The sequence below is a fragment of the Oncorhynchus nerka genome, linkage group LG4 (assembly GCF_034236695.1).
Source record: "Oncorhynchus nerka isolate Pitt River linkage group LG4, Oner_Uvic_2.0, whole genome shotgun sequence".
NCBI lineage: Eukaryota > Metazoa > Chordata > Actinopteri > Salmoniformes > Salmonidae > Oncorhynchus > Oncorhynchus nerka.
This window is the reverse complement of record NC_088399.1, coordinates 14134460-14147369: the sequence shown is the minus strand read 5'-3', so window position 1 is coordinate 14147369 and position 12910 is coordinate 14134460. Positions and strand designations below refer to the sequence as shown.

General features: G+C 41.3%; 1 protein-coding gene across 1 annotated transcript in view; it reads right to left on the bottom strand.

Annotated features, from left to right (window-relative positions):
* The window catches only part of megf10 (multiple EGF-like-domains 10), a 108850-nt gene that overhangs the window by 55164 nt on the left and 40776 nt on the right, over positions 1-12910 (bottom strand). Inside the window, exon 6 of the mRNA XM_029647142.2 lies at positions 397-643. Within this exon, the coding sequence (XP_029503002.1) occupies positions 397-643 (247 nt within the window). The remainder of the gene's footprint in view (positions 1-396; positions 644-12910) is intronic.

The following is a 12910-nucleotide window of genomic DNA, read 5'->3' as shown; positions in this document are numbered from 1 at the left end:
CAGGCCTTTAGGTGTAAAGGCTATTTGACCAAGGAGAGTGATGGAGTGCTGCATCAGATGACCTGGCCTCCGCAATCCCCCGACCTCAACCAAATTGAGATGGTTTGGGATGAGTCGGACCGCAGAGGGAAGGAAAAGCAGCCAACAAGTGCTCAGCATATGTGGGAACTCCTTCAAGGCTGTGGCTATTTGAAGAATCTCAAATATAAAATATTATATAGACTTTTTTTGGTTACTACATGATTCCATATGTGTTATTTCATAGTTTTGATTTCTACAATGTAGAAAATAGTACAAATAAAGAAAAACCCTATGACTGGTAGTGTACATAGTGTGTGTTTGTGTTTTTTTTTCTTTCCCGAGTGCGTGCATATGTGCGTGTCTCTGATGACTCACAAGGCACCGGTGTATCCGGGTGAACACTTGCACTCCCCGGTCACGTGGTGGCACGCTGCTCCATTTTGGCACAGGCACTTCTGTTGGCACCCGTTGCCATAGGTGCCCGCCTCGCAGACCTCTTCGCAGCGCCAGCCCCTGTACCCGGGCTGGCAGATACAGGCGCCCGTGATGGGGTTACACAGTGCACTGTTCTGACACTGGCAGCGGTTACTGCAGTGGGGACCCCAGTGGTTGCTGTCACACGCTGAGAGAGAAATAAGAGAGAGAGAATGTAAGATTTAAACTAGGAAATATAAAAAAGGGCTGATTTTAGCGTTGTATTCAGTAAGTGAGTGTTAGTTTGTAAGTATGTATTTTAGAAGAAGGCTCAGAACATACTGTAAATATAGGACTTTAAAATCTCCAAAAGCTCCTAATATCCAGGTCATTGAGGTATTCAAATACATCGAAAATTAGTTGACTGCTAAGAGACCACAAAACAAAGCCAGAAACCACCAGCCATCCACAACCTGCTCCTCAAGCTGTTTTTGATTTATTACCTCACATTGAGGTCAATCATCTCTCCTTGCCAGTTGTGCGTTACTACGATTTATTTCAGGCACACACCTGTTTTCAGTTTTGGACAGGCAGCTGTGCTGGAGAAGCACTTCACCAACAATCGCCTCAGCCAAAGCTATTGTAAACATCTGGGTCAAATGAAAGCCTGCGCTTCATCGATGTCTCTATGTTAAGTCACTTGACCAAAACAAACATACTGTCCCCAAATGAGTGTTGAGGTTGATAACTTTAGGTCGTGTTTCACTATTAACCCAGGAAGTTAACCATCTGTGGGGAAGGGGGATCCTACCAGCCTACCACACTCAAGACCGCTCCTATTAAAAATCTGAGTAGCTGAGTGGAGTCACACATCTTTAGCGTGGACCCGGCCCTCCTTTTATCTGTTTCAACAGTTCATTAGGGAGCACCATAGCAACAGAAAACAAAAATAATAATTTCTCATTGGACAAGTCCAGGTAATGCCTCCCTGTTTCAGTCTGTTTTCTTCTGTTTGGTGCCAAATGAACACGACCCAGCTTTCTCTTGCCTCTCAAACGTAGGTTCTCTGCTGAACTGGAGGCAACTCACATTCTCTCTGCAACCACATGTTTATTCTAGTTGTCTTTCATCTTCTGTGAAACACGTTTCTATGTTTCTACGATTACGGCAGTACTCGTAAGGGAACTTCCCTTATGGTAGGATTAGGGTTAGGGTACTGCCCTCATGGTTGGGTTAGGGTACTGCCCTCATGGTTGGGTTAGGGTTAGGGTACTGCCCTCATGGTTGGGTTAGGGTTAGGGTACTGCCCTCATGGTTGGGTTAGGGTTATGGTACTGCTCTCATGGTTGGGTTAGGGTTATGGTACTGCCCTCATGGTTGGGTTAGGGTTATGGTACTGCTCTCATGGTTGGGTTAGGGTTAGGGTACTGCCCTCGTGGTTGGGTTAATGTTAGGGTACTGCCCTCATAGTTGGGTTAGGGTACTGCCCTCATGGTTGGGTCATGGTTAGGGTACTGCCCTCATGGTTGCCCTAAGGGGTCTGGTAATGACTTGGGGGAAATATGAGAGAACACAGGTTTACATTCACTGGCAAACACTTCATTAGAAATGCACTGTATAAACTCAGAGCTTAGTCTCAGAGAAAGAGGCCTCTCTTTAGCAGTGTGGAGATCGACAGAGTTTAGAGTTGAGAGCGGGACAATCTTAAAGACAGGCATCAGTACTAGTAAGCCCAAACAAAGATAGACAGCAAGTGGTCAGTAGTTACTACTAGGTATCCAACTAAGTATCCAACTATCTATCCAACTAGGTATCTAACTAGGTATCCAACTAGGTATCTAACTAGGTATCTAACTAGGTATCTAACTAGGTATCCAACTAGGTATCCAACTATCTATCCAACTATCTATTCAACTAGGTATCTAACTAGGTATCCAACTAGGTATCTAACTAGGTATCTAACTAGGTATCTAACTAGGTATCTAACTAGGTATCCAACTAGGTATCCAACTATCTATCCAACTAGGTATCCAACTAGGTATTCAACTATCTATCCAACTAGGTATCCAACTATGTTTCTAACTAGGTATCCAACTAGGTATCCAACTATCTATCCAACTATCTATCCAACTAGGTATCTAACTAGGTATCTAACTAGGTATCTAACTAGGTATCTAACTAGGTATCCAACTAGGTATCCAACTATCTATCCAACTAGGTATCCAACTAGGTATTCAACTATCTATCCAACTAGGTATCCAACTATGTTTCTAACTAGGTATCCAACTAGGTATCCAACTATCTATCCAACTATCTATCCAACTAGGTATCTAACTAGGTATCCAACTAGGTATCCAACTATCTATCCAACTAGGTATCTAACTAGGTATCCAACTAGGTATCTAACTAGGTATCTAACTAGGTATCTAACTAGGTATCCAACTAGGTATCCAACTATCTATCCAACTATCTATCCAACTAGGTATCCAACTAGGTATCCAACTATCTATCCAACTAGGTATCTAACTAGGTATCCAAATAGGTATCCAACTATCTATCCAACTAGGTATCCAACTAGGTATCTAACTAGGTATCCAATTAGGTATCTAACTAGGTATCTAACTAGGTATCTAACTAGGTATCCAACTATCTATCCAACTAGGTATCCAACTATGTATCTAACTAGGTATCCAACTAGGTATCCAACTATCTATCCAACTAGGTATCTAACTAGGTATCTAACTAGGTATCTAACTAAGTATCCAACTAGGTATCCAACTATCTATCCAACTAGGTATCTAACTAGGTATCCAACTAGGTATCTAACTAGGTATCTAACTAGGTATCCAACTAGGTATCCAACTATCTATCCAACTATGTATCCAACTAGGTATCTAACTAGGTATCCAACTAGGTATCCAACTAGGTATCTAACTAGGTATATAACTAGGTATCCAACTAGGTATCCAACTATCTATCCAACTAGGTATCTAACTAGGTATCCAACTAGGTATCCAACTATCTATCCAACTATCTATCCAACTAGGTATCTAACTAGGTATCCAACTAGGTATCTAACTAGGTATCTAACTAGGTATCCAACTAGGTATCTAACTATCTATCCAACTATCTATCCAACTAGGTATCCAACTAGGTATCTAACTAGGTATCCAACTAGGTATCCAACTATCTATCCAACTAGGTATCTAACTAGGTATCCAACTAGGTATCTAACTAGGTATCTAACTAGGTATCTAACTAGGTATCCAACTAGGTATCCAACTATCTATCCAACTATCTATCCAACTAGGTATCTAACTAGGTATCCAACTAGGTATCCAACTATCTATCCAACTATCTATCCAACTAGGTATCTAACTAGGTATCCAACTAGGTATCTAACTAGGTATCTAACTAGGTATCCAACTAGGTATCTAACTATCTATCCAACTATCTATCCAACTAGGTATCCAACTAGGTATCTAACTAGGTATCCAACTAGGTATCCAACTATCTGTATCCAACTAGGTATCTAACTAGGTATCCAACTAGGTATCCAACTATCTATCCAACTAGGTATCTAACTAGGTATCCAACTAGGTATCTAACTAGGTATCCAACTATCTATCCAACTAGGTATCCAACTATGTTTCTAACTAGGTATCCAACTTGGTATCCAACTATCTATCCAACTAGGTATCTAACTAGGTATCCAACTAGGTATCCAACTATCTATCCAACTATCTATCCAACTAGGTATCCAACTAGGTATCCAACTATCTATCCAACTAGGTATCTAACTAGGTATCCAAATAGGTATCCAACTATCTATCCAACTAGGTATCCAACTAGGTATCTAACTAGGTATCCAATTAGGTATCTAACTAGGTATCTAACTAGGTATCTAACTAGGTATCCAACTAGGTATCCAACTATCTATCCAACTAGGTATCTAACTAGGTATCTAACTAGGTATCCAACTAGGTATCTAACTAGGTATCCAACTAGGTATCCAACTAGGTATCCAACTTGGTATCTAACTAGGTATCCAACTAGGTATCTAACTAGGTATCCAACTAGGTATCCAACTATCTATCCAACTAGGTATCTAACTAGGTATCCAACTAGGTATCCAACTATCTATCTAACTATCTATCCAACTATCTATCCAACTAGGTATCCAACTAGGTATCTAACTAGGTATCCAACTAGGTATCCAACTATCTATCCAACTATCTATCCAACTAGGTATCTAACTAGGTATCCAACTAGGTATCTAACTATCTATCCAACTAGGTATCTAACTAGGTATCCAACTAGGTATCCAACTATCTATCCAACTAGGTATCCAACTAGGTATCCAACTAGGTATCTAACTATCTATCCAACTATCTATCCAACTAGGTATCCAACTAGGTATCTAACTAGGTATCCAACTAGGTATCCAACTATCTATCCAACTAGGTACCTAACTAGGTATCCAACTAGGTATCCAACTATCTATCCAACTAGGTATCTAACTAGGTATCCAACTATCTATCCAACTATCTATCCAACTAGGTATCTAACTAGGTATCCAACTAGGTATCTAACTAGGTATCTAACTAGGTATCTAACTAGGCATCCAACTAGGCATCCAACTAGGTATCCAACTATGTATCTAACTAGGTATCTAACTAGGTATCCAACTAGGTATCCAACTAGGTATCTAACTAGGTATCCAACTAGGTGCCTAACTAGGTATCTAACTAGGTATCTAACTAGGTATCTAACTAGGTATCTAACTAGATATCCAACTAGGTATCCAACTCAGTGTCCAAAAAAAAGTAAAAAACATCACACTAAAGAAGACAACCGGCCTTAGCTTCATTCTATTTCATTTATTTCATTGTAAGGTGCATAAAGGAACAACACATGTACAGTACAGGTAATTGCCAAAATAATGTTAACACTCAATTGAATTAGGGATACAAAGTATATTGAAAGCAGGTACTTCCACACAGCTGTGGTTCCTGAGTTAATTAAGCAATGAATTAACATCCCATCATACTTAGGGTCATGTATAAAAATGCTGGGCAGGCCATCATTTTGGCTACCATGGCTATGCCCCATAGGATGACAATGCCCCCATCCGCAGGGAACGAGTGTTTCACTGAAGTGTTTGATGATCATGAAAATGATTTAAACCATATTCCATGTCTTAGTCATCAGAGCTCAACCCAACTGTACACTGGAGATTCTGGAGCGACGCCTTTCCACCACCATCAACAAAACACCAAATGATGGAATATTTGATGGATTAATGGTGTCGCATCCCTCCAACAGTTAGACAGTTGTAGAATCTATGCCAAGGTGCGTTGAAGCTGTTCTGACTCATAGTGGCTCAACGCCCTATTAAGATACTTTATGTTGATATTTACTATATTTTGGCAATTGCCTGTAGCTTCATCAGGTTAATTTCGACACTTGTTTTGGATACCTCCCACTGGGCACACACTGGTTGAATCAACGTTGTTTCCACATCATTTCAATTAAATTATGTTGAACCAACGTGGAATAGATGTTGAATTGACGTCTGTGCCCAGTGGGCTGTAACAGTAAACTTACTTTGCCGCTATAAAGAATCAGAAATCATCAACTACATCAACATGTATATAAGGCATCATCATTGTACTAGTTACAGTACAAGTTCCACTCCCGGATTGAATCAAAATGAACCCTTCTGCTTCTGGGCCCTCATTGCTTCTTGACGTCTTTACCCACGACGTCAGAAACTAGAGTGTGGTTGAAGGGTGTCTGCCAACCAGGCACATAAACAGTAAAGACCTTCCCTTTCCCATGTGTGGTGTGGTATTAGATTGAGGCCGACCTCCTCGGCCACACGTGTTATGGCTGCCCTGATTAAAGCATGAAGAGGTCTGATGAGAGGATGCGAGTGGAAGCCTCACGCCTTAAAATGGGCCGTAAAATGTACTGTGTTTGGGTGAACGATGACATCGTTGACTGGGTGTGTGTGGAGGTTGAAGGGTATGTGTGTGTGTGCGTGATGGTGATGGTGTAATCAATAGGTGTGTTGTGCTCACACCCCTCCCCCTTTTCACAAGGAAAGTCCCCATAGTCATAGTATGACCATAGAATTAGAATGCATTAATTATAGTCTGACCCAAAAATGTGTATGAGTCGGCGAAACCACTTAAAATCAGTTCTTCTTCACAGTTCTTTTCACCCACCCTATCCTTCCTCCACAGCTACACAGTTACACAAGCTGGACTGACCGTATAAAACCAACCAGCTGTTTATCTCAAGCTATTTCCAGAGCAGTAAAAACCACTAGCTCCTCGTGAATCAGTCCTCTTAACATCGGATATTTTCACAAATATTTTCCTCCAATTTATAGGAAGTATGGACTTTCAAAGTCAAACAAGCCTTCGACAGCAATCTGACCTAAAATGCGTCACTGACTGAAATTCAGCTTATGCGTCTACAATATCATTGTAGGAGTTCTGGGTCTTCTGTAGATGATCCTTTACTACCTGTAACATTTCCGGAGATGATGGAAAATGTCCTGTCCAGAGTTCCAGACAAACATCTGGCCAAACATTGAGCTGCCTGAATGTACAGTAATCCATACACCATAACGAGTCAACTGGAGACCAGTCATATTGCTCAACAGTCACTATAAGGTTAGACTGATACCAGACATGATTGAGAACTGTTCAAGGTACAATTAAATTCAGATCTAGAATCCTTTCTCTATCCTACCCTTACCCATAAAAAGGAAAAAAATACACACCGCCCTGAAGTCAGCACTTACAGTGATAGTTCATCCATATTGCTAAATTACTTACTTTACCAAGCCACTGCCACCAACCACTAACTTTTAAGCATTTTATAACCAAAGTCAATGTATCATATATTACCATGGTTGGAATTTCACACCCATTTCATGCAACCTCATCCTTCACTATGGAGCGACAGGAAGAGTATCCTTTAACACTGAGCCAAGCTGAGCCAAACAGCATGACCCTCATGTGGCGCTGGACATGCGCCAACCAAGAACTATGCTGTACCCCAACCACAGTTTCTCTCTGACACAGCTAAAACCAGGAAACCAGGAGTATTCTTGGCTCAACCGCTTAACGGCTGCCATATTGGATCCTGCATTAGCCTCTTTCCATTTTGGCCTGCTGGTGAAAAGTGCGCTGCTTAGCTGCGGGCTAAAGTGCTGTGTTTTACACAGTATCACACAGTGTGGGCAGTGGGTGCGGAGAGAGAGAGAGAGAAAGAGAGACAGAAAGAAAGAGGGAGAGATTAAGAAAGAAATAAGAGAGCGAGGGCAAGGTAGAGAGAAATAGAGAAAAAGTCAATTTTGCAGAGAAACCTCCTCTCGCATTTACTGTGGGACTCCGGTATCTTTGTGCAACCTGATCTAGATAGAAAGGGTTAGGGTTCAAACTGACCTAGATAGAAAGGGTTAGGGTTCAACCTGACCTAGATAGAAAGGGTTATGGTTCAACCTGATCTAGATAGAAAGGGTTAGGGTTCAACCTGACCTAGATAGAAAGGGTTAGGGTTCAACCTGACCTAGATAGAAAGGGTTATGGTTCAACCTGACCTAGATAGAAAGGGTTATGGTTCAACCTGACCTAGATAGAAAGGGTTATGGTTCAACCTGACCTAGATAGAAAGGGTTATGGTTCAACCTGACCTAGATAGAAATGTCCCACTAGAAAACCTGAAGGGCTCCTCATTGTCGAGCCTTGGGACAAACTGTTCCCTTTTATTCAAGACTCAGCACATATGACCCAAAGACAAGAGACACACTAAGCATTGGGGGTTTGGTCATGAGGTTGTTTGTTCCAGAAATTGGATCAAGATGTTCTGTTATTGACATATATTATGTTGATTACACGAATAAAGCAGTTCATTGCTTAGAAAACACAAGCAATCAGTGATTGGCAATACATACAGACCACATGCAATGGACAAAATCTAGGCCAGGGGTCGGCAACAGGCGGCAGGAACTCCTATAATCAACCTCTTTACTTTACTTATCTTTACTATTCTTGACTAAAAGTCATTTCTCCTCTACCTATGGAAATCAGACCAAATTATCCTGTCAAAAACAAACTCAAGTTTTACAACCCAATCTAAAAATAATCCAGAGAGCTTCTAAGAGACAGAGCAATCCTCTTGAAAAAGTGTCAGTTACAGAGAAAAAACCATTGCCCAGTAATTTGACATGCTATTTGTCGAGAGTTGGCCCAGACTTTGCCCCAGACCAAGAGTGAGGAACGGAAGAAGGGAGGGATGGAAGGAGGGAGGGAGAGAAAGAGGGAGAAAGAAAGACAGAAAAAGAGAGAGAGGGATGGAGGGAGGGAGTGTTTTTCCATGCCTCTAAGATCGCCCACTCTTCCATGCAGAGCCCTGCACAGTGTGTCAGCCCACAAGGCTCATGGGAACAGTCATACAGAGGAATCCCAGCTAAGAGACGACATCTGTACAATTCCTCAACATTTCCACATTATTGTGTGAGTGAGTTAAAGAGGATATATTATGTTTTCTTTCTCTCCCCTCCCCCTTTCTTTCTCTTAAACACTCACCCTCTCTCCCTCTGACCCCTCTCTCACTCTGTGTGTGTGTGTGTGTGTGTTTCCAAGGATTCGACCATGACAATTAACTTCCGTGGGATACTCCAGTGAGATACTCAAGCTGGACAGCTCAGAAATGGCATTGGCAAGGCATTTGAAGTTATTTGTCTCCCTCGGTTTGGGTACAGCCTGGGTACATGGCTGGATAGATGTCCTAGGGCTGGTACTATGTTTATGTCATTATATACACTGAGTGTACCAAATGGAACACCTGCTCTTTCCATGACATAGACTGACCAGGTGAATCCAGGTGAAAGCTATGATCCCTTATTGAGGTCACTTGTTAAATCCACTTCAATCAGTGTAGATGAAGGGGAGGAGACAGGTTAAAGAAGGATTTTTAAGCCTTGAGACAATAGAGACATGGATTGTGTATGTGTGTCATTCAGAGGGTGAATGGGCAGGACAAAAGATCGAAGTGCCTTTGAACGGGTATGGTAGTAGGTGCCAGGCGCAATATTAGGAGGGTGTTCCTAATGTTTTGTACACTCACTGTATATCAAGTGAACTGTTGGAGTTGTACAGTAAACACACGTATATCAAGTGAACTGTTGGAGTTGTACAGTAAACACACGTATATCAAGTGAACTGTTGGAGTTGTACAGTAAACACACTTACTACTGGGATTCTCTAATGTTACAGTCTATTAGATTTAAATTTGGTTGAGTTGTTAAGTAACGTGAATTCAAAGTGAATTTAACAACAACAAAAAATCACAAATGTAATTACATTTTGGTTAAAAGTGGTGTAAAAAAAGAAATTCCTTTACATTGATGACTTTTTGCAAATCCAATTAGTTTTCCACATTTATTCAACATCATCACATAGACTGTTTGTTGTTAAAATGACGTGGAAACAATGTTGATTTAACCAGATTGAACCAAATTCTTTTCTGCACATTTTTGGGGTTTAGGTGTCCAAACTCTAAGCCACTCAAGCCAAGTTCAATACCGAAAATATAGAAATATATATTCAACCATTGCTGTAAAGTAATAACTTAAAACAACACCTGTTAAATCAAGCATCTATCAAGTATGAAAGTATAAGAGGAGACCGACAGCTATTGTAAATTCCCTATTGCAGGCTTATCATTTCCCAAGTGAAGTACAGTTCAATATAAAGAGGAGCCACAATAGGCTACAGTGCATCCCATATGGCATCCTATTCAGTGCACTACTTTTGACCAGGGCCCATAGGGTTGTAGTCAAAAGTAGTGCAATAGGAAATAGGGTGCCATTTGGAACACAACCTCCATCTCCATGTTAAAAGCCAACCCACATAAACCTAACACCTGACACACTGTTTCCAGACTAATGGCTTCAGCTGTGTGTGTCTGATTGTTCCTCACTGTGTGCCCAGACTGCCCTAGATGATCCTAATACAGCATATAATCCACTCCAGCCAAACAGGCTCCTCTGAGCTAACTAACTAACTCTCTCCTGTCTCGTAAACAAAAGCCGGACACTTTATGACCAAGCCGTTGTGTGGATATGGAGTTTCAGCGCAAGGTATTAATACCTTTTATTTTCCAAGAGACAGGGAGGTTTCTGTGAATTGTGGGGTCTTGGAATTGACAGGGGATATTCGAAAACAGCTGGGTATTAGTGCTTCATTTAAAGGTTAGATTGTTTTCATACATTTGATACAAATCGTCTGAGTGGCGTTGAGCGCTAGGTAGTGGCGCTAAGTAGTGGTTAGCATCGCTTCATTTTCTGAGGGGGTCATTGAGTTAAGGTCTTTTGAAAGGTTTTATGTTAAAACCAGTGAATAGATAAGAGACAAGTCAAGAGTCATGGACAAAATGAAACAGTCCCTCCTGAGTATCTTGGGTTGTTGGGTTGTTGATGTCATGCGTCTACTGTGAAATCACAAGAGCTAGACCCTCGGGTTATTTCCTACATTACCATCCTTACAATTTCTCTCTTTCATTCTTCCCACACTTCCTTTTTAATCTAAGAAAGAGATTTAGCGTACTCCCTTTTCCTCTTGTTCTTGAACCCCACACAGCAAAAACAAGCCTCAGACATATTGTTGGGGTCCGTTGATCCGTAAACTAGAGGCAACAATAAGGCAACAATAAGTCTGGCTTTTAAGGCTCAAGAGGAAATGAAAAGTCATATTACTTAGGGGGATATTGAATAGGGTACTAGGATACTGCACGGGACCCCCCCACACCCCCTTTGAGAGACTGGCTCAAGGGGGGCCCCCAAAACAGAGACTGAATGCAGCTAAGACCTGGTTTTAAAAAGGAAATGGATATTCATTCTCAACACGACTGGTTGGCTTAGCCTTAGACCGTTCCACTCAATGAGTTGACTCTGATCTCAAAGCAGTAAGATGGATATTTGGGTAGATTACACCGACTATATCCTGAAACAGCATGCTTTTAGAAGAATATGTAGCCTGTAACACAGCAAAACAAAATATACTGCATTCCAAATAGAGATGTTACTGTGTTTTCACAGACAACAAATAAATGAAAACATTCCTCATCAGTCTCTCCCATGTCCATCGATCTAATAAAACAAGTTGACTCATTGGATGGTTTGGGTGAAAACAGACTTTGAGCTAATCAGCTGTTAACAAACACACCCACCAGGGGTGGGCCTGAGGGGCTATCCTGGGCTACTCTTATTGATCCATGAACCAAGCAGTCAATACAGATTAGTTACAGTAATCATAGGAGCACGTGTGGTGGCCCCAGGCGCAGACCAACGGCCAGTAGGACCCCTCACCGTGGCTGTGTAATACTCACGGAATGATATCATTCTCATACTGTCAAAATAATTCCAAATTCTAACAAAACATAACTTTACAAAAATGATTCCTGCTTGGCTCAGTTGGTAGAGCATGGTGCTTGCAATGCCAGGATTGTGGGTTTGATTCCCACCAGTACAGGAAAAAAAAAGTCTGAAAATATAAATATATGTTTGCTCTGCATAAGAGCATCTGCTAAATGACTTAAATGTAAATAAAGGTAAAGTGTAAAAAGGTAGTTCTAGGAATAGCCCAGGAATAGCCTAGGAATAGCCCAGGAATAGCCTAGGAATAGCCTAGCAGTAACAATAACATTTTCTTTTTTATCTAACTTGGCAACTTTGGAGAAATTTGTGCACTTTGATCCCATTAGGTAAGGCACAAGTGGTTTTAAGTGATATAGCGCTACAAGCCTATCTATGACCATATCTCCTTACCTTTTACCATTGGTCCAGTTAGCCAGTCAGATCCCAGACTAGTGATATTAGGATCTGGTTCCCCACCATCAGACAGATTAGTCAGGCCTGTTCAGGTCCTTAGGGATTCCCAGGCTCCAGACACAACAATAAGGTCCCAGCCTCCAGACACAACAATAAGCCCCTTTATTAAACGATGGACACTGGAGACAGCGGGGGAGCAATGCTTGAGCACCTAATATAATCACAGACACACACATGTGTGGAGGCTCACGCACACACAGTCGCATACACACTTACACACGCCCACGCATTATGCACACAGACACACACAGGGCTCATAGACTCCTTACACCTGTTTCAATAGAGACTGAAAGAGGATACTTTTTAATCTGATAACATCACTTATCCCCCCCCCTACACAATTTGCTCTACATTCATTCTAGATCAAGAAAACAAGTCTAAAAACCCAAATATTTCATAATCTAAACTTTATCCCAAAGTTCCTCAAATGACAATCTAAAATAAGCTATATTGCATTCTATAACTCCAAGGGCAGTCATGCTGGCCATCTTGAAAGAGAAGGCAGTGAGTGGAAGTTCTACCCTGCCGTTTGGCTAACAAAGACAAAGGCCTTGAAGTGTGACGCCT